Source organism: Caretta caretta, chromosome 17 (assembly GCF_965140235.1).
Source record: "Caretta caretta isolate rCarCar2 chromosome 17, rCarCar1.hap1, whole genome shotgun sequence".
Lineage (NCBI taxonomy): Eukaryota > Metazoa > Chordata > Testudines > Cheloniidae > Caretta > Caretta caretta.
This window is the reverse complement of record NC_134222.1, coordinates 9568840-9589139: the sequence shown is the minus strand read 5'-3', so window position 1 is coordinate 9589139 and position 20300 is coordinate 9568840. Positions and strand designations below refer to the sequence as shown.

Genomic DNA, 20300 nt, shown 5'->3' with positions numbered 1-20300 from the left:
ACTCCAATAAGTTTAGCAATGAAAGAAACAACTTCAAGCTTTTTAGACCATGATAAAAATTCCCATTTTTAAGCCATCTCGCAAGTTCAAGTCAGCATGACATTAAAACAGTCTAGCGCAAACTGCTGACGTTCTCCCAAGAAACTCGCAAAACTAATGGTGATTAATTTTTCAAGTCGACCAAAACCATACAATTTTAAAAGGTAGCATTAAACAAAACATTGATCTGAAAAATTAAATGTCATTGCCACCTCCAACTTGGAGCGGGGAGGGGAGGGGGGGAAGAGATTAAATACATTTTTAATGTTCAATATTTTCTCAATCTTGTAAATGCTTCTATAAAATAGCATAATTTATTGCTATTTTAGCCGGTAAAACGAAGTGTGTGTTCTATGTACAGTGCCACACAAGTTTAAAAAAACAGCCCAGCACAAGCAGGATTAACATTAGAAAATATGCACATACCAAATTCCCATACAGGTGGGATTTAATTCTGAACTACAGAAACAGAAATAAATGTGTTTTTAACCAGCATTGGAACCTGATCTCACTAGCTTTCTAGAATAGATTTGGAAGAGCGGTTGGGTGGGGGAAACAAGCACAGTTGCAGAAAGATGAGCAATTTTTCTGTACTGAGCGGTTACAGCATTGTGCCTCATTTTCCTTTGTACCCTCACTTGTCCCCTGCTGGCATTCAGGCACTGAGCAGGTACAATGACCTCTACTATCAAGTCAGGTTATGGTACAGCTGTTAAACAGTTATTCAGTATAGAATTATATTGCAGACTTTCATGTCAAGATACATGGGCAGGATAGTCATAATTTTCATGACATAAAAATTCTCTGGGCTTAAAGACATTCTTTGATGGCTAGATCAGTTGTTCCAGAGTTTAGATACCCAGACCAAATGCAACTTTTTTTCTTACTGTTTTTGTGTTAAAAGGAAGTTCATACATTTTAATATGATAAATGAAGGGTTAAGATACTGCAACTTTATTCAGTGATGACCAGAAACCTTTAAGCACTTGATAGTTTTTTTTAGACATATTAACTGCTTGGCATTTTTCCTTTAGTTCTTAAGTTCTGTGGCATTTTGAGAGACTGGGTTTCCAGTTCACATCCTTTTTGAAGCCATGAAACATCTTTGAACATCTATGTTTTTCAGAATTTCAGAATGCATTTACGGAATGTTCTTGTGGAATCCAGTTAAAAAAACAGAAAAAAACATTTTAAATATTTGATATTTTATCATTGAAATTGAGATACTTAGTCTGCTCTAAATCCAAAGTGTGTGTGTATAATTCGGAAACATATACGCGTTGATTGCATTCTTGTTTCCCTAATCTGTTGTCTTTTTTTTAAATATAAAGCTTCCATAAAGTGAATTTCAACAAAGTACTTCTTCCTACATTTTAATGTGGTCTGATACTTTTTTAACTGACTCTGGTAAACTGCACGCAAGGGACATGATTCGTCTGTGACCTTTGAAGAATTTACTGAGTACAGCTTGAAACAAAGTGTCTAGTGTTCAGAATAGGATTAATATCTGTTGAGTTACTCTGAGTTTTCTGTTATCTGTGCTGGACTAGTTGCAGCTCAAGTCTAACTTTTACTATTTGATGTAGAAGATCCTCTTTGGAAGTCACTTTTCTGAATAAAGTTGAAAAATTTTAGCTTTCACTGTTGTAGAATTCGTAACATTTCATTTTTGTTAAATCTATGATCCCAAAATTGTACTTGCATTAATCTATGTATCTGATTTATGGAAAAGATGGGAGGAAACATTTATCTTGCCAACTGAGTACCTGACTTGAGTCAGTCAGAAAAGTTTAGACATACCAAAAGTTTAAATATCAATGACTTGTATACAACTAAAATGTCCTCTAAGTTATTAGGCAAGTTGGGTGAGGTAGTATCTCGCAAGGTTTGTCCACACTGCAATTAACAACCCACGGCTGGTCTGTGCCAGCTGACGCCTGCTGAGGTAAAGGGGCTGTTGAACTGAGGTGTAGATGTCCGGGCTTAGGCTGGAGCCTGGGCTCTGAGACCCTCCTGTCTTGCAGGGTCCTAGAGCCCATGCTTAGCTCACACTTGGACATCTAGAGCGCATATAACTGGCAACACTGCAACCGATTCCTTCTTCGTTAGGGAATTGTTGTACTTTAAAACTATCAACATTTCTCTAAGAGTTCTTTAAGCACTTGAGGGATGCTCACCTTTTGACTTGAGTGATCTTGTAGTATTTAGTTTTAGTGAAGAGAGGTGGCCTGACATTTTCCCAAATGAACATCTAAAGAATGGCCTTTCCAATCCAAAAGTTACAGAATTTGATTGCAATGGCATTATTTAGTGACACTGCTGAAACTTTTGGACATGAGAACTGTCTTCCTATGCTTGTAATCATCCCTCGTATTTTGGCGTCTTTTATCACCATATTTTTGAGAGTTCACCCTTTACTTCCTTTTATTATTATGTATTTCAGTAGCACCAAAGGACCCAATCAAGAATCAGTCTTTTTGCTAGGTGCTATGCAAAAGTGCATCTGTTTTTCCATTATCTTTTGTTATCCTAACAGTGAGGATTAAAGAGTCTTAACTTGTGACTATTAATACCAAACATTTCAGTGACGATCAATTATCTGTTAATATGAACTTAAATTTAATTTGAACATGCAAGGTAATGTGTTAAGGGTTGAGATTATTTATCCATTCACGAATACATAGGTATGTCTTTATGGGCAATTACTTTTGTGTTTCTTTTTCCTCCGCTAGGTTTTACAGGTATAGATGAAGTCATAATATTTTAGTGTTCCAATTTCACTTATTTAGCTGACTTTTACTATTTTATAAAATAAAGAGGTGCCTCTCAGCCACCTGGGTTCTCTTGCACCTATTAGACTGACCAAGGAAGATCTGTTTTGCAAGGTGGATTTTTTGCCTTTTTAGGAAGTATCGGTACAGCTGTGCCGCTGAAAGGCCTCTAGTGTAGTCATGACCTAAGACTTTTGCTGATATACTTGGGCAATGTGAAGAAAATCTAGGTCTTATTTAAAATCTAGTAAAAGGTGGTACTATACATTAACGTGGAATACGCCTGCAGCGAATACTTGACACGGTACTATTTTTTTCTCAGTCTGACGATCAGGATTTCCTAATGGAACAGCTTTAAACCAGTAGCTAATATTGTGTTCCTAGTGCTGTGCAGTTAGTTAATGCCATTATACTTCTATCATAGCACGGTACCAGCTCTATAGGGTCAGTTTTTCACAATGTAATCTGCTGTAACATAGTGTGTAAAATGGATGGTTTTAAAAATAGCTTTCTTTGAAAGATGGAGGATGCAAAGGTAGGAATTGGTTTTGTAGTCTCTGTTTGAAGCCACGAGAGCATGTCTAGATGAAAAAAGTGAGAGCATTTTAAAATAAAGTTAAACATAACTTTAAATGTGACTTTGCACCTAATTGGACAAGGCAAATTGTGTTTAAAAAATGTTAGCTGGTCATGGTCATCCCTTGGCTCCTCAGAATGCTGTAGAGTGTTTGAAATCTATCCCTGTCTGAGATAGGAGAATTCACTAAGTCACACTGAGGTTTATACTCAAAATAGGTTTTTTCTAAAATATGTTTGCTAGTACGTTAGTTAAAACATATTTAACACGTTTTATGACAGTCTTCTAGATTATGAAAACAATCTTAGCCTTAGGATATGTCTGAGATTTCCTTTCTTTGCCGAAACACTCAGTTCCTTTCTCATCATTTGTTATTACATAAAGATATGGAGCTTGGAAAGATTGGGTCAAAACACTTTTCAAGAAGTGTGTTAAGACTAAACACATCAGTGTGATTTGAGGAATTTTCCTGTCTCAGAAGGGGATAGATTTAATGTATACTAAAACGTGCTGAGGCGTTAGAAATTTATTGCTGTCGTGCAAGTGGCTATGATATTGCCTGATGCCTGACTTTGTACTTTCACACAATGCTGCTGTGCTGCTTGTTGATGGATGTGGATGTGTCGGATAACTTTCTGGAACACTTAGATGGAATTGCAGTGAATATTGGAATGCTTCTTAGACCTGAATGAGTTTGTCACTCAGGATAGATCTCTGAATTTCGCTTATCCTATTGTCATACTTTTTATGCTGACAGAAGTTTCAGTGGAGGCTTTGAAGTCCATGTTTAGCTGCATAAATACAAAAGACATACTTTTTTTGCGAAGATTTTTGTGAAAACAGGCCTGCAGTTTCATTGCGTAGTCACTTGTAATAGGTTTCAGAGTAGCAGCCGTGTTAGTCTGTATTCGCAAAAAGAAAAGGAGTGCTTGTGGCACTTTAGAGACTAGCAAATTTATTTGAGCATAAGCTTTCATGAGCTACAGCTCACTTCATCAGATGCATCCGCTGAAGCAAGCTGTAGCTCACGAAAGCTTATGCTCAAATAAATTTCTAGTCTCTAAGGTGCCACAAGTCCTCCTTTTTCTTTTCACTTGTAATAATACTTCTCTGACACTGAATTTGGTTTGTTTGGAAATTGTCACAGAACAGGTGTTTGGCTTTAGTTGAGAAATAAGCAGTAAAAACAGGTGAATCTGGATTTTGCTTCCTGCAAATGTCCCTAGCAGGAAAAGATGAAAAATATAATATGTTACTGTAAGATTGTCTTTAATAGAATGTTTTACAACATAATCTGTAAAGCCTCAAGGTATCTTTAACCTTCCTGTAAAACTGTAAATCTCTAACTTAATATACAAATGCTAAGTAATGCTACTTTTTTTTTGCAGCTTCCCATAAAAGCTGGCCAGCAGAATACCCACACCAAAGTCAGCACAGAACATAATAAGGAATGTCTCATAAACATTTCCAAGTACAAGTTTTCCCTGGTCATAAGCGGTCTCACTAATATCTTAAAAAATGTTAACAATATGGTAAGTTTTCTAGGTTTGGTTTATTGGATGCTTTTGAAAATGGTTATGAATTTTTATTTACAGAAACTTTGTAGAATGTCTAGTCTGACAGTGACTCAGATTGCTGCTTCGTTTTGTGCATTTAACTTACTGATTTTTCTATTTTATTTTTTTAACTTCAAATGCAGTAAAGTTTACCAACAAAATTGAAATGAGCATCCACATTGCATGTGAGAGTTATGGGAAACGTGGGCAACAAGGTCTAAAAGGAAGACTGTTAGTAATGCTGCATTGGATAACCCAGAAGGCCTCAGTCACTGAGGGAATGGACAGGGTGGAAAAGTGCATATGGCTAGGTTAGGGGTACAACTCAACACATGCCCTCTTAGACCTGGGTTTGTAAGCAATCCTTGGATATCTGTTCTCCAAACCAAGTGGAATATATTTTGTAAGTGATGCACTTGATCACTGGGAAATGGGTTCTTTCTGTACAGCTGCATAATCATGCCATTTAACTAATGACACTATTTTGCGGCCTTGGAGGAGAAGGAAGAGGGCATTTGGGCAGAAGTATCCAGTGAACATCATCCAGAGCGATGGGAGCTGTTCTAATCCTTTCTGCTAGAATGTGTCCTGCCAGGAAGAGCAATATTGGAAGAGGGGAAAAATGAACAAGTATTTAAAACAAACCTAGGGCATTAGATTCTTTTCAGGATCTGTTCAGACATTCTACATTAGTGCATGGTGCAGTCATTTGCAAGTTGCCATCTCATAAATTACATTTAAAAACAAAGAAAAATCCAGGAGCCATACAAGATTATCAGCTGAGAACCATGAAGGAAAAGGCTCGAAAAAGGCTCTTCGGTCTAGTGGTAGTCCTACAGAGTTAATCTCCTGAGCACATGCCTTAGAGGCCAGTAAGGGATGCCTAGCTTGAGTGGAGTGTTCCCCTGACATTTCCTCCCTCTGACTGACACTTGATGTAGCTTGCAGTGTTTCTTGGACCTCCTTAACACTGAGTTCTTGTGGGCAGCAGGTTAAAGTCAAGGGACAGAAAAAGGTTCAAGAAGACCTTCCCACCAAATTTCAAAAAAACCCTTTCAAACTCAAATTTGTAACATTAAATGAACAGTCTCCCTCTACACTGTTTTTTTGTGAAATGCAACAAGGCAGAACATAGAAACACTTTCAGAAATATACTAAAACATTATTGAAACCTCACTTTCATAAAATTAACATTGACAACTAATTTGATAGGGTGCAATACACAAAGGGGGGTGGGGAGGAACACAGGAAAATTATTAAATAGGATCCTAAGTGTGTGTGCTAGGAAAAATAAAAATTACCATGGGGCAGGTAAGATGAGAAATTGTAGTTACTTTGAAAAAGTGGAGGGAGAAGAAATGAAGCACATTTCATGGGCGATCAACTTCCAAACCATCAGATCCATCATGACAGCACTCAGGGTGGGCTCCCTAAAGGGCCAATAGTATGTGAACATATGTCCTCACCAGAACAAGAGAATGAGTAGCCTATACTTACACTAATGGACATAAAAATTAATAGTGCCAACCCAAAAATAAATCAGCCACTCTATAGATATCAGTTGTAAGGAGTCTTGATAAATAAGAGTGTAAGCTATACAAATAGAAACAAAAATTCTGTATTTTATCTGATGTATGTAGCTGAGGCCTGGCCTGACATGAGCAATTAATACCTAGAAGGAGGCTTCATTTCTTGGAAGATAAAATTAGGGAGGTAAACAGATTATAAGCTTGAAAAAGGCAGAATGTCTGAGCCATCTAAGATATGAGGAAGAACACCCAGGGAACCGTTTTCTAACAATGGACAAAGATGAACCTGGAATATTAAAGCGCAGGTTCTATGTGAACAGCACATGGAGAGAACGTGCTGCACGGGGATTAGTTCCTGCAAAGTAACCAAACCAATCTAAAAACATGTGATTCAATGTACAGTGTAATTTGTACATGTATATAAAGTGTGTAACTTTGGATGTGTGGCGTGCCCTATACCCACCCCATTCACTTGAGTCTTATCAACTCAGCATAGTTTTGCTCTATGCCAAATAAAAGGACCCGAGTAGAGAAATCTAGAGTTCAGTTGAGTGTTTTGGATTCCAGAGAACTGGACAAGGTGTTCTGGATAAGCTGAGTGAGAAAGGTCTCTGAGGGAATACCAGCCATGTACCACTTTTAGTACTGCTTTTCATGGAAAATGGCACAAAAATTATTAGTCTGACTTGGTACTTCCCAATGAATTCCTACATAAAGGGCAAAAATAGAAGGAGTCTTTTCATATCAATGTTCTGTACCCAATAGCAAGACTTATTTTTTCTTACGGTTGAGGAAGAGAGAATGGATGAGATGCTCCAACCAGCTATCAGTATTTTTCAAGCACTCCTTCAGAACGGAGACCAGACACACCAGTAGACTGTGTGCCATTAGTCTACTCCATCTTTAGAAAAGAGAGCTTCAAGAGGCCTCCTTCTCAGCTAAAGCCTACAGATATTTGAACTAATCTTTCAAGCAGTTTTAATTATCGCATCATTTTTAGAAGCTTCTTACTGTGTGTTCTATCAACACTCAGTGGAACTAAATAAATTTTTTGTGTAACCCTTCTCTGCTTTGTTTTGCTGTTCCAGTCTGAATATTGATATACTTAGTCATTGGTGCTGGTAGTGAAATTGTATGCCATTTTAAATATGTGATAAACTCTTGCATCCTAGATTTAAAATGCAGCCTCCGCTTTGAAGATCCGGTAGTGTATTTGTGTTTCTTCCTGTGGTCTATGCTAAATTTTGCAGCAGTCAAACTAAGTTTATACCCATGGGTTTGTGGAAAACCTCAGTTCTGTTAAGTGTTGTGTTGGCAATAAAATACAGCTCAAAAGAAATCAGATACTTTAGACAAACAGTAATAGCTACTAAAATAGCTTCTAAAAGAAGTGTAACCGTCATTCTTTTGAATGAATTTTGGGGTCATGAAAGTGAAGGACTTGCTAGGCTCTCTAGTTGGTCTGCTAGTGCATCTCCAATACCAATTGGCCGGCCTGTCCTGTCCCTTGTTATCTTTGTTGAATTTATGTCATTCACACCAAAACAGTTTACTCACTTCATGCTGGGAACTAGGAAGGAACCATCAATCTCATTTTCACTGGTCCTATTTCTAAATTTGAACCAGAACTCCAAAGGTGGAAAGGCTAGAGCATTAACCTAATGTGCTGCTTAATCCCCAGCAGATTTTGTGTATCACCTAAATGCTGTAATGGGCTACAGTCAGATTTTTTCACTGGAGCTAAATCTGTATCTTTTCTTGTAGAGGATATTTGGAGAAGCTGCTGAAAAGAATTTATATCTCTCTCAGCTGATTATATTGGATACACTGGAAAAATGTCTTGCTGGGGTAAGTAGTCTAATTTATAATTGCTGAGTTTCTGAATCAGATGTAGAAAAGTGAACAGAAGTTCTATAAATGTGTGCCTGTGTATACTGGGTACGAATAAACTAACAATCACTTGATTTATTTCACATAGAATTAATGCTAATTTTAGAAAAACTTCTGTGAAGTAGTTAATGTAACTGATAAAATAACAATGTGTAGAATGTCCATCCTCTCCCACCTCCACCCCATTAACAATGATCAAAAATGCCTCGACTTGTTAACTAAGTGGACAAAGGAAGGTTTCAGATCTAATCTAATCTTTCCTCCACTTCACTTGCAAAGTTCTAATATTATATGTTTCTCTACAACAATTCATATAAAAAGAATAAACCATTGTGTGCATGGAAAACAAATTAAAGTAATGGTTTTCAGTGTTAAGCTTTCATTGCATTTGTATAAACTGTGGGTGGATGGGGAGATTCTAAGTAGGGATACAAACGAAAGAATAAAAATGGTTTCATTTCACAATTTAATACAAAATTAAAGGATAATTTTACAATCATTTTAAAAGTGGAAAATAGTAAAAATTAAAATATAAATGCTTAAATTATATATTCAAATTAGTGAAGTTTGTGGAAGTCCTAGCTAGTGTTTCTTAAATGAAGCAGAGATTTCTTGTTGACATAGTTCTGTTTCTGTTTTCTATAATTATATACCCAGACAGAATCCTTCACTATTGCCATATTAAGATTACTTTTGCAGGTATTTCCTAGTTTACATTATTTAACCATATCCAAACTTCCAGTGGGAGTCCAATTCTGAAGTTTCCACACAAACTTTCCTATTCCATTCAGATCTTTTCTGAGAGGCAGTTTGCTTTACCTTTGGGATGAAAACAGTTGTATAATTGCAAAGCCAAACTTCATCTTATGTAAAAACTCTGAGTCTCAGGTTTATTCCTAAAGATTTCTTTTAGCTTTGTTCCAGGAAGAATGTAATGAAATCATCAAAGCTGTGTGCAATTCCTTAGTACTGGTTGTAAAAGATATTTCTCTACAGTGTAATAAATACAATAGAGTTTTGGTTTATCAAGGTAGAACATCTTTTAATATAGTAAAGATGCTGATGATCTAAGTAATCGTGCTATTTTAAATACGTAAGAAAAGAATGTAGGTATCTACATAATGCAGACTAGATTTCAATTTTTTAAAAAAGTAAATTATACCAGTAACTTAGACTTGTCTAATTTCATAAATCCATATCTTCCTTTTTTAAAAGCCACAATTTATATTGATCAAAACCTCAGTGTGTTTCAGATACATAATGAAACCTCTAGCAGCTTAAAATTGTATGTCTTGTCAATTTAGATGAAAGCTAGTTGAGCCAGTATGTTTAGTAAGACTTGAGCCAAAGCTGTATACAAAGAGAGTTGTGTTCTGTGATATGGTCAGACATACTTCATGCTTACTATTGCTTCTTAATGTTTCACCAAGTTCTCGTGGCAACAAGACTCAGGTCAACTAAGTAGGATCACTGCAACTTCTGAATTGCCCATAGTAATTTCATTGATAGGATTTTAAAAGTTTAAACGCTGACCTGACCGTCTGTTAAGATTCTTAGTAAAGTTACTCTTTAAATTCTTCGTTAAATAGTTTCCTTATGCCTCGTACTGTGCAAATTGGAAAAAGTAGAATTCTGCAGGAAAGTGTAGCTTTTTTTGTTCTTGTCTGGAATCACACTGAGTCAGTAAAGAAGCACCCTCTCCATCATGTCTTTTAAATCCCTACTGGAGAAAAACAACGGTCAGAAAACCATTTGAGAGAATTAAGAGTCTGAGTTTACCGTAGGTTCTTCTAAGGCAAACAACTGACTCAAATGCTCTCAAACCAATACTTTGACAGGTTGGCAGGGTGTGTCCCTTAAGTCTTCAAACCTCTTGCTCGAAAAAAGTATTTTGATAGCCCATTCAGTGCTTGATGATATTGACCTACTAACATTGTCTCACAGGTCAGGGATGGAAACATATTCAAAGATGTAAAATACTACTTTATGTGAAATTATAAGAAATTACTGTTAGCGGCAGTGGCGGAGGGGTGGTCAGAGCTTTTTTGCGTTGAAGTCAATGAGAGTTTAGTCTGTGTAGAGAGTAAGTAGTAGAAGATCTTTTCCTGGGATAGTAGTAACTAGAAATACTATTTTTGCCTGTAAAGCTGTGAAAGGGAATTTCAGGAAATAAGTGAAATGTTTACATTTTAGCAACCAAAGGACACGATGCGACTAGATGAGACGATGCTGGTCAAACAGTTGCTGCCAGAAATCTGCCATTTTATCCATACGTACCGTGAAGGAAACCAACATGCAGCTGAACTTCGCAATTCTGCCTCTGGGGTTCTCTTTTCTCTGAGTTGCAATAATTTTAATGCAGTCTTCAGCCGCATTTCCACCAGGTGAGTGCATGAATGGCAGAGCTTATCCAGTGGATCAGATGTCTTCTCAAACACTGTGAATGTTGTTGTCTGGCTCTAATCAGTATAGATGAAAACAAAGGCTAAAATTCACGACAGACCTTTCTGATCTGAAAAATATTAACGTGAAAATGCTGATGGGGTGTTTGTATCATAATAAGTTGTTTGTTTAAAATCTTTTCTGATGAAAATCCCTCTACATTTCAAAACTCTGCTTAAGCATCAGTTGATAAAATTAGTCAGATTCTGTCTCCAGTCTGTGTTTTTTACAGCATATTTTCTGGGTGCTAGAATTACTTATTTTTTAGACTGGCTTTTATATGAACAAAACCTGCTATAGAACGGAACTAATGATAAAACCAAGTTGAAATGTAGGGTGGGTGCTTGCTAGTGAGAGATTTCTAAAGATTAACAGACACACTTAACTTATATCCATTAATGTGTCTGCTGTTTCATGGTAACTTCTAGTTCTCTGTAGCTCTGTTGGAGCCTTAAGGGTGTTGTCCTCCCCTAATTTTCCATACTTGAAGGCCCATATCTGTCCATTCGTGTGATTGAGAATGGGTCATGATTGCCTTAAAGCTAAGAATATTACTCCTTATTGGCTTTGGAAGGAGCCTGCTTGTCCTCTCATGTGAGTTTTATATCAGTGTATCCCCACTGATTATAATGGAATTACTCCTGATTTACACCACTCTAAATGAGAGGTGAATCAGGGCCAAGGTATGCTATCCCCTCTTTACTTCCCACGTTGCATGCATCTCTTCGGTGCTAATGTCTTTGGCCAGCCCACCAAGCTTGCATGGGAAACTTTTATTAAGGAAATGCTATTATGTCCTTTGAAAGTTGCTTGAAAAGGCTTAACTCTTATCGGAGTGGAGTGGTTATAACCAACAGTGGATAATTGAGTGGATAATTTGTTGGCATTGAATCCGATGCTCCTTTATTAGGGTCGGGCAGCAGTGAGTATGCCAGTTTGAGTTGTTCTTAGTACACCAGTCTAATTAAAACTAGGGCTTGTGTAACTTATACAATTAAAAGAGCTTTAAGAACATTAGAATGGAAGTGCATTCAAATTTTAAATATGAAACTTGTTAAACATCTAATTAGCTGAAATCTCAACTATTCTTTAAACTTTAAAGGGCTTTAATAATCTCTCTTTCAAGGACCTGGACTTAGTAGCTAGGATGGAGGATGTGGTTTTTGCTAAATTGATTAGGTTTAGTTGCTTACAGGGTAGGAAATAATTCCATGCACTTCTGTTATAGGGAGTTACACTAGAACTTATTCTTGTAGATAGTTCTTTAATGTGTATTTGTTTATACATCTGCAGTATAGTTTTTCAGTATAGATCTTTTTTACTCAAACTTAATTTTGAAATTCTAGGCTGTTTCAAGGCTGGAGTTGATTTTTGTTTCCACACAATTCTGTTTTTCATTGGTATAGAAGTGGTTAAACATTTGGCTGTTTGTTGCTAATATCCACAGAGGTCAGCCTGCCGACAGTTAGCATTGCTGATCTTTTGACCCATGCTTCCTGTTTAGGCATATTTCTAGGCTCTGTACAGCAGCTGGGGGATTTTTGGCATGTAAAGCACAGCATCAGGGACCTTCCCGTTCTCAGCGTGGGCTGTTAAGTTTTCCCTCCATTGATGAAATGAAGAGCTGCTTTTGTGTGTGGTGCTAGAAATCACATATCGTGTCAAGTACACATCTGTAACTTTGGAAGGAGTCAACACAATCTCATAGCTTTTAGGCGCATATGATTGTTATTAGTGGCTTGTGATCTGATATGGTGTTTAGTAAGTTACCCTCGAAAAAGGAGGGAAAAAATTTACCACAGTTCTTAAACTGATGGGATTAACACTCACTGAGTTTCATTAGGGACAAAAAAAAAAAAAAGGGCTCCCCTTTGCCTGAGGGCTGACTGCAGTTCCCTTCAGAGACACTGAATACTCCTGATTGTTGACCAGATGCTACAGCTCAAGTGCAAAGCAAGGCACCCATTCCCAGGGGCATGGCCCAAAGGCACCACCAGCATGAGCCAGAGAGGTCAATGCTCAGGTGAAATGTAATATAGATTACTTCCACAGCATTGTAAAGAAAAAGAGGATATAGGGTAAAAACTTGGTGTTAACATAAATATAAACTGATGGCATTTGTAGCTTACATCTTGAAATGTTGAGAAATTTTCCTCTGAAACTTTTCTATATTATGATAAAATGAAAATATTCTGTAAAATTAACTCTTAGTGGTCATCCAAAGTTTGTTTTTAATTCTTGGATCTGTCAAAGTTCTAATTGTAAGTCTCTGGACGGGATGATGATGATCCTTTAATATTCAAATGTTTACTGTTTGTTTTCATTTCACTTGTATAATAGGAGGTGTTTTTCATAAGTATAAACATGTCAACCATGGCTGACATTCTCTGTTTTGAGAAGTTAATACCGTTTACTGTTTTGAGTTATTACTTTACTTTGCATCTCTTTAGATTACAGGAACTGACTGTGTGTTCGGAAGATAATGCTGATGTTCATGATATTGAACTTTTACAGTATATTAGTGTGGACTGCATAAAACTGAAACGAATATTGCAAGGTAGGCTGTGAAACTGTATATCTTAGGGCTGATCATCAGACTAGTTTTGTGCTGCCATAACTATGTGTTTAGAAATCTGTAGTTAGTGGTATGACCCCCTAGCATAGACACAGTTACGCTGGTATAACACATTCCTGTATATTAATTTACAAACAGTATAATTTTACTTCAAATTATAATTAGCATCTGATTTTAAAATAGCTGGTGCTTAGAACCTCTGAGCTGTCTTATTGGGTTGAATTATTGTATACCTATTTTGTTAGAAATGAGTTTTTCTTTCAAATGTCAAAATTTTTTATTTTTGCAGAGACAGTATTTAAGTTTAAAGCCCTAAAGAAAGTAGCTCAACTGGCCGTTATAAACAGTCTTGAAAAGGCAAGTATGTTACCGTTGATATATTCTAAGTGGAATTTTCTTGCTGTTCCTCAGTCACTGATTTGCAGTCTCATGCCCCTGTTTGAATTTAGGAACCGGAAAACACTAGTCTCTTTTGAACAGGTCACTTTTCACTGTAAACACACATGTATGAGAGTTTTGCTGTAAAAGCACTGCATGCTGAGACTCTGAAGGACAAAAAAAGTCATCTCTTCCATTGAAAGTTTATTTCCTAAGCTGAGTTTATTTCCTAAACTGATTGTTGCATATGTGTAAAGACATGTTGAATTATCTGTAGGCATTTTGGAACTGGGTGGAAAACTATCCTGATGAATTCACAAAGCTTTACCAGACACCACAGACTGATATGGCGGGTAAGACATAACAAATCATTTTGATGTGTATCTCTTAAAATATGGATTTATCAGGCTAAGTCCATTGGTTGTGACTTTCACAAAGTTTTATGTCAGAGATCACCAACTTCACGGACATTTTGTACACTTCTTGCTTCTCAGGCAGCTCGCATAAAAGAAGCATCTTTCTGTCATCCTTTGCCAGAGCAGCCTGGGATACACTCTTTATCTCCCTTCACTCAACAAATGGAAATGGAGAGGAAGGGGGTAATGGTGGGAACTGGCCTGCTTTATAGAGCTCTATTTTGGTACCCATAACAAGTAAACAAAACGCACAAACATAAACTATCTTACATACAAATAAAAGTAAATTTACAAATACACATTTTAGCCCCTGATTCAGGAAAGCATTCCTGTTCAGGAAGGGCACGTAAGCATATGCGTAGAGCTCTGCAGATCTGTAGCTATCTGCTTTATTTTCATGTTTCAGATCGCAGATGAATGCGGATCCAAATTTTATGTCTAGAGTCCTGCAAATCTGCGTATATCCACGGACCGTTTGCGGATCGGATGCAAATACAAATTTTGTATTGACACAAGGCTCTACATATGCTTTAGCCTTTCTAATTAGGGAAGGACATAAGCACATTTTAAAGTTATTTTATGAATCATTGTTTTAAGAAAACCTTGATCTATGCAGGAAATAGCCCGACTTGATTATGTAAAGAGTTGTCACTTTGGATGGGCTAGCATCAGCAGGAGAGTGAATTTGTGTGGGGGGGTGGAGGGTGAGAAAACCTGGATTTGTGCTGGAAATGGCCCACCTGTTGATCACTTTAGATAAGCTATTACCAGCAGGACAGTGGGGTGGGAGGAGGTATTGTTTCATATTCTCTGTGTGTATATAAAGTCTGCTGCAGTTTCCACGGTAAACATCTGATGAAGTGAGCTGTAGCTCACGAAAGCTCATGCTCAAATAAATTGGTTAGTCTCTAAGGTGCCACAAGTACTCCTTTTCTTTTTGTTTTAATGCTGTTTAAAGCCCAGTTCAGCCACAATTGCATGCCTAAGCATGGTTGTAAAACACAATTATTTTATTTTTGTAGAAGGAGCCATACTTTTCCTCTTATGTTCTATTCCCCCTTTATCTTCCTTTCAAAAGTAGTGCTAAACTTCTTTTGCTTCCCAGTACTCAAGACGCAGCCTTCCAGTTTCCATTTGTGTCATAATAGGACCTGTATCTGAACTCTGAAAACAGGCTGAAATGTCTGTTATTTGTACATGCATATTTTAGTGTCTGCAAACTAGAATTCTGGAAAGTTTTTGACAGTTTAAATCTTCAGCTACTATTTAGTGAGTTGGTTAGCTGGAAAAAGAATGAATATAATTGATTTTAAAAATTATGGAAAATAGTGAAAGCAAATCTTGGCATTTGTACACGTCAGTTACAGTATTTCATAGAATAATATTTTTGATCAATGTTTTTTCCCCCTTAGATGTTTGAAATCTCCTTTTTTATTTCCTATTTCTTTCTGCAGACAATTATACCTAACTCTGACATAAGTCTTCATCCACAGATCATATGTATTTATGGAATGCTCTATAGTAGTCATGTCTAGTGAATAAATTATGTGTGTGACTGTCTTGCTCATATTTCTTTTGTTCTTCATTGAACCAAAGTCCAAAGATTTCTCGTGCTTTTTCTTTTGAGTAATGTTCTTTGCAAATTAGGATTATGAGCTAAACATAACAGGATATTTAAACGCTTTTCCCCTCAGTGTTTCTTCCGTAGTCATTTGGTTGTTTTATAATGTAGATTGTGCAGAGAAGTTGTTTGACTTGGTGGATGGCTTTGCCGAAAGCACGAAACGTAAAGCAGCAGTTTGGCCACTGCAAATCATTCTTCTTGTCCTGTGTCCAGAAATCATTCAAGATATAGCCAAGGATGTGGTGGAGGAAACCAAAATAAACAAGGTGAAGAAAGCTAAAATGTCATAACAACAAGTCTGAATTCACTAGGGTTTGTGTCTTGGCATGTCCTATATTGTTTAAAAACTCTATACTCTCTGATATAAGCCTATTCTGCCTCTGTTTTTTTTTTTAAAAACCCACATTAAACCCCCCTATTAAATCCCTACTTTTTCCTACTATTCAGGCTTCTTGGAGCTCTCACCTAGCCCTTTACTTTCCCTACCATCAGAGCTTTGTGTAATGACATATATCCTGCTTGATGAGGGTTGTATAGCTACTCGTGACAATTCAATTCCTGGAACTAAAAAAAGGGTTTGTGCAGAACAAACTGCCACCTTAGCACTTACAGTCCCTGCTGGGCTTGAGAGTAAAGAACTCCTAGAGTTTTGAATCCTGCTATTCCTCCCCAAGTCCCTTAATCAAGTTTTACATTACTGCTAATCTGAACTGAACTTTGTGGGCAGTGGGTTTTTTTTTTTTTTTTTGTTTGATTCGGTTTTTTTGCAATGTGTGGAAATAAGAACACAACGGCCATGCTGGGTCAGACCAAAGGTCCATCTAGCCCAGTATCCTATCTTCCAGAAGTGACCAATGCCAGGTGCTATAGAGGGAATGAACAGAACAGGTAATCATCATATGATCCATTCCTTGTCGCCCATTCCTAGCTTCTGGTAAACAGAGGCTAGGGACACCATCCCTGCCCGTCCTGGCTAATAGCCATTGATGGATCTATCCTCCATGAATTTATCTAGTTCTTTTTTGAACCCTGTTATAGTCTTGGTCTTCACAACATCCTCTGGCAAGGCGTTCCACAGGTTGACTGTGCATTGTGTGGAAAAAATGCTTCCTTTTGTGTGTGTTAAACCTGCTGTCTATTAATTTCATTTGGTGACCCCTAGTTCTTGTGTTATGAGAAGGAGTAAATAACACTTGCTTATTTACTTTCTCCACACCAGTCATGATTTTATAGACCTCTATCATATCCCCCCTTAGTCATCTCTTTTCCAAGCTGAAAAGTCCCAGTCTTATTAATCTCTCCTCATACGGCAGCCGTTCCATACCCTAATAATTTGTTGCCCTTTTCTGAACCTTTTCCAATTCCAATATATCTTTTTTGAGATAGGGTGACCACATCTGCGTGCGGTATTCAAGATGTGGGCGTACCATGGATTTATATAGAGGCAGTATATTTTCTGTTTTATAATCTATCCCTTTCTTAATGATTTCCAACGTTCGGCTCTCTTTTTTGACTACTGTTGCACATCGAGTGGATGTTTTGAGAGAACTAGTCACAGTGACGCCAAGATCTTTCTTGAATGGTAACAGCTAATTTAGACCCCATCATTTTATATGTATAGTTTGGATTGTTTTCCAATGTGCATTATTTTGCATTTATCAACATTGAATTTCGTCTGCAATTTTGTTGCCCAATTGCCCAGTTTTGAAAGATCCTTTTGTAGCTCTTTCCAGTCTGCCTGGGACTTAACTATCTTGAGTAGTTTTGTATCATCTGCAAATATTTCCATCTCACTGTTTATCCCTTTTTCTAGATCATTTATGAATATGTTGAATAGGACTGGGTCTAGTACAGGCTCCTGGGGGACACCACTATTTACCTCTCTCCATTCTGAGAACTGACCATTTATTCCTACCCTTTGTTTCTTATCTTTTAACCAGTTACCAGACCATGAGAGGACCTTTCCTCTGATCCCATGACTGCTTACTTTGCTTAAGAGCCTTTGGTGAGGGACCTTGTCAAAGGCTTTCTGAAAATCTAAATACACTATATCCATTGGATCCCCCTTGTCCAAACTTTTTTTGACCCCCGCAAAGAATTCTAGTAGATTTGTGAGGCATGATTTCCCTTTACAAAAACCATTTTTTGACCCCCCCCCCCCAAAAAATAAACCCCAAATTATTTTCGTCTGTGTCTGACAATTTTGTTCTTTACTATTGTTTCAACCAGTTTGCTCAGTACTGAAGTCAGGCTTTCAGGCCTGTAATTTCCGGGGTCACCTTTGGAGCCCTTTTTAAAAATTAGCATCACAATAGCTATCCTCCAGTGATTTGGTACAGAAGCTGATTTAAATGATAGGTTACAGACTATAGTCCTGCAATTTGAGTTCCTTCAGAACTCTTGGGTGAATACCATCTGGTGCTGGTGACTTATTACTGTTTAGTTTATCAATTTGTTCCAAAACCTCTTTTAATGACACCTCAATCTGGGACAGTTCCTCAGATTTGTCACCTAAAAAGAATGGCTCAGGTTTGGGAATCTCCCTCACATCTTCAACCTTGAAGACCGATGCAAAGAATTGATTTAGTTTCTCCACAATGGCCTTATCGTCCTGGAGTGCTCCTTTAGCATCTCTATCGTCCAGTGGCCCCACCGGTTGTTTAGCAGGCTGCCTGCTTCTGATGTACTTAATTTTTTTTGCTATTACTTGTTGAGTCTTTGGCTAGCTGTTCTTCAAATTCTTTTTTGGCCTTCCTAATTATATTTTTATCTTCATTTGCCAGAGTTTATGCTCCTTTCTGTTTTCCTCACTAGGGTTTAACCTGCACTTTTCAAAGGATGCCTTTTTGCCTCTCACTGCTTCTCTTACTTTGTTGTTTAGCCACGGTGGCTCTTTTTTTGGTTCTTACTATTTTTTTTTTTTTAATTTGGGGTATACATTTCAGTTGAGCCTCTATTATGGTGTCTTTAAAAAGTTTCCATGCAGCTTGTGGGGATTTTGCTTTTGAGGCTGTGCCTTTTAATTTCTGTTTAACTAACCTCCTCATCTTTGCGTAATTCCCCTTTCTGAAATTAAATGCTATAGTGTTGGGCTGCTGTGGTGTTTTCCCCACCACAGGGAGTTAAATTTAATTATATTATGGTCACTGTTACCAGCGGTCCAGCTATATGCACCTCTTGGACCTGATCCTGTGCTCCAATTACAACTAAATCAACAATTGCCTCTCCTCTTGTGGGATCCAGGACTAGCTGCTCCAAGAAACAGTCATTTTAAGGTGTTAAGAAACTTTGTCTCTACATCCTGTCCTGAGGTGATATGTATCCAGTCAATATGGGGATAGTTGAAATCCCCCCACTTATTACTGAGTTTTTTACTTTAATAGCCTCTCTCATCTCCCTGAGCATTTCACAGTCACTATCGCCATCCTGGTCAGGTGGTCTGTAATATATCCCTACTGCTATATTCTTCTAATTCGAGCATGGAATTACTATCCGTAGAGATTCTGTGGTACAGTTTGGTTCATATAAGATTTTTACTTCATTTGATTCTACACTTTCTTTCACATATAGTGCCACTCCCCCACCAACACAACCTTCTTCTGTTCTTCTGATATATTTTGTACCCGAAAAGTTTGGTGTGCAAATGAAGTTCTGTAACACAGATAGAATTTGACTTGGCTACAACTAAAAATAAGCAATCCTTGGAGCATCCAAGTTGGCCACTGCCAAGCTGAATATATCATGGTATCTTCACACAAATGTGAATGGTCCAAAGTGAGTGTGTAAAGAATAAAATATACTTTTCTAAACTGATGCACCAGTATTTCCATTTTTTTTTTTTTGGTATTTAAAAATGTAAAAGCTCTGTCCACAGCTCCTAAAACATTGGTTATAACTATTTCTTTTCTTTTCTTTTTTGGTTTTTATGTTTGAATTCTGCAGAAACTGTTTCTGGACAACCTCAGGAAAGCACTTGCAAGCCATAGTGGGAGCAGACAGCTGACTGAAAGTGCTGCTATTGCTTGTGTTAAACTGTGCAAAGCATCCACCTACATCAACTGGGAAGATAATTCTGTCATTTTCCTTCTCGTGCAGTCCATGGTTGATGATCTTAAGGTAAAGAGGAAGAGAGAGGAGCCTGGAAATCATTTTGTCGTTTTCTAGGTCTGATGAGAAAATTGATTCGTTTGTCTTTTACTAATAAGCCCAATGTCTTGGAGTATCTTTGGTAGCATTTTTGTAAGCAAGCTGTGCATGTTCTAGTATTTTATAATTACACCAGTATTGCAGCTCCAGTATTCTTCATTCACTCTTACTTTCCTTCTCTCAAATCCCGCATTGTCTCTTGACTTCCTACATTTTGTTTCTGCTGAATGTCTTTTGGCTTAAATAGCACTAAGGAATTTTATATTCTCTTAATGCAACATTTACCCACTTACATCCCATATGTAATGCCCAAACTACTACTTGCTTTTCCAAATACATCTTTAGCTCTGGGTATTG

The 20300-nt window shown here is 37.3% G+C and overlaps 1 protein-coding gene across 5 annotated transcripts in view; it reads left to right on the top strand.

Annotated features, from left to right (window-relative positions):
- The window catches only part of NF1 (neurofibromin 1), a 170139-nt gene that overhangs the window by 11536 nt on the left and 138303 nt on the right, over positions 1–20300 (top strand). For all 5 annotated transcript variants that reach the window (XR_012665362.1, XM_048824502.2, XM_048824501.2 and 2 more), the window contains exons 2-9: positions 4776–4919; positions 8237–8320; positions 10556–10746; positions 13255–13361; positions 13669–13736; positions 14035–14110; positions 15906–16063; positions 19740–19913. Coding sequence is in view for 4 of the 5 variants with exons in the window: in XM_048824502.2 (XP_048680459.2) it covers positions 4776–4919; positions 8237–8320; positions 10556–10746; positions 13255–13361; positions 13669–13736; positions 14035–14110; positions 15906–16063; positions 19740–19913 (1002 nt within the window). In the remaining variant the exon portion in view is untranslated. The remainder of the gene's footprint in view (positions 1–4775; positions 4920–8236; positions 8321–10555; positions 10747–13254; positions 13362–13668; positions 13737–14034; positions 14111–15905; positions 16064–19739; positions 19914–20300) is intronic.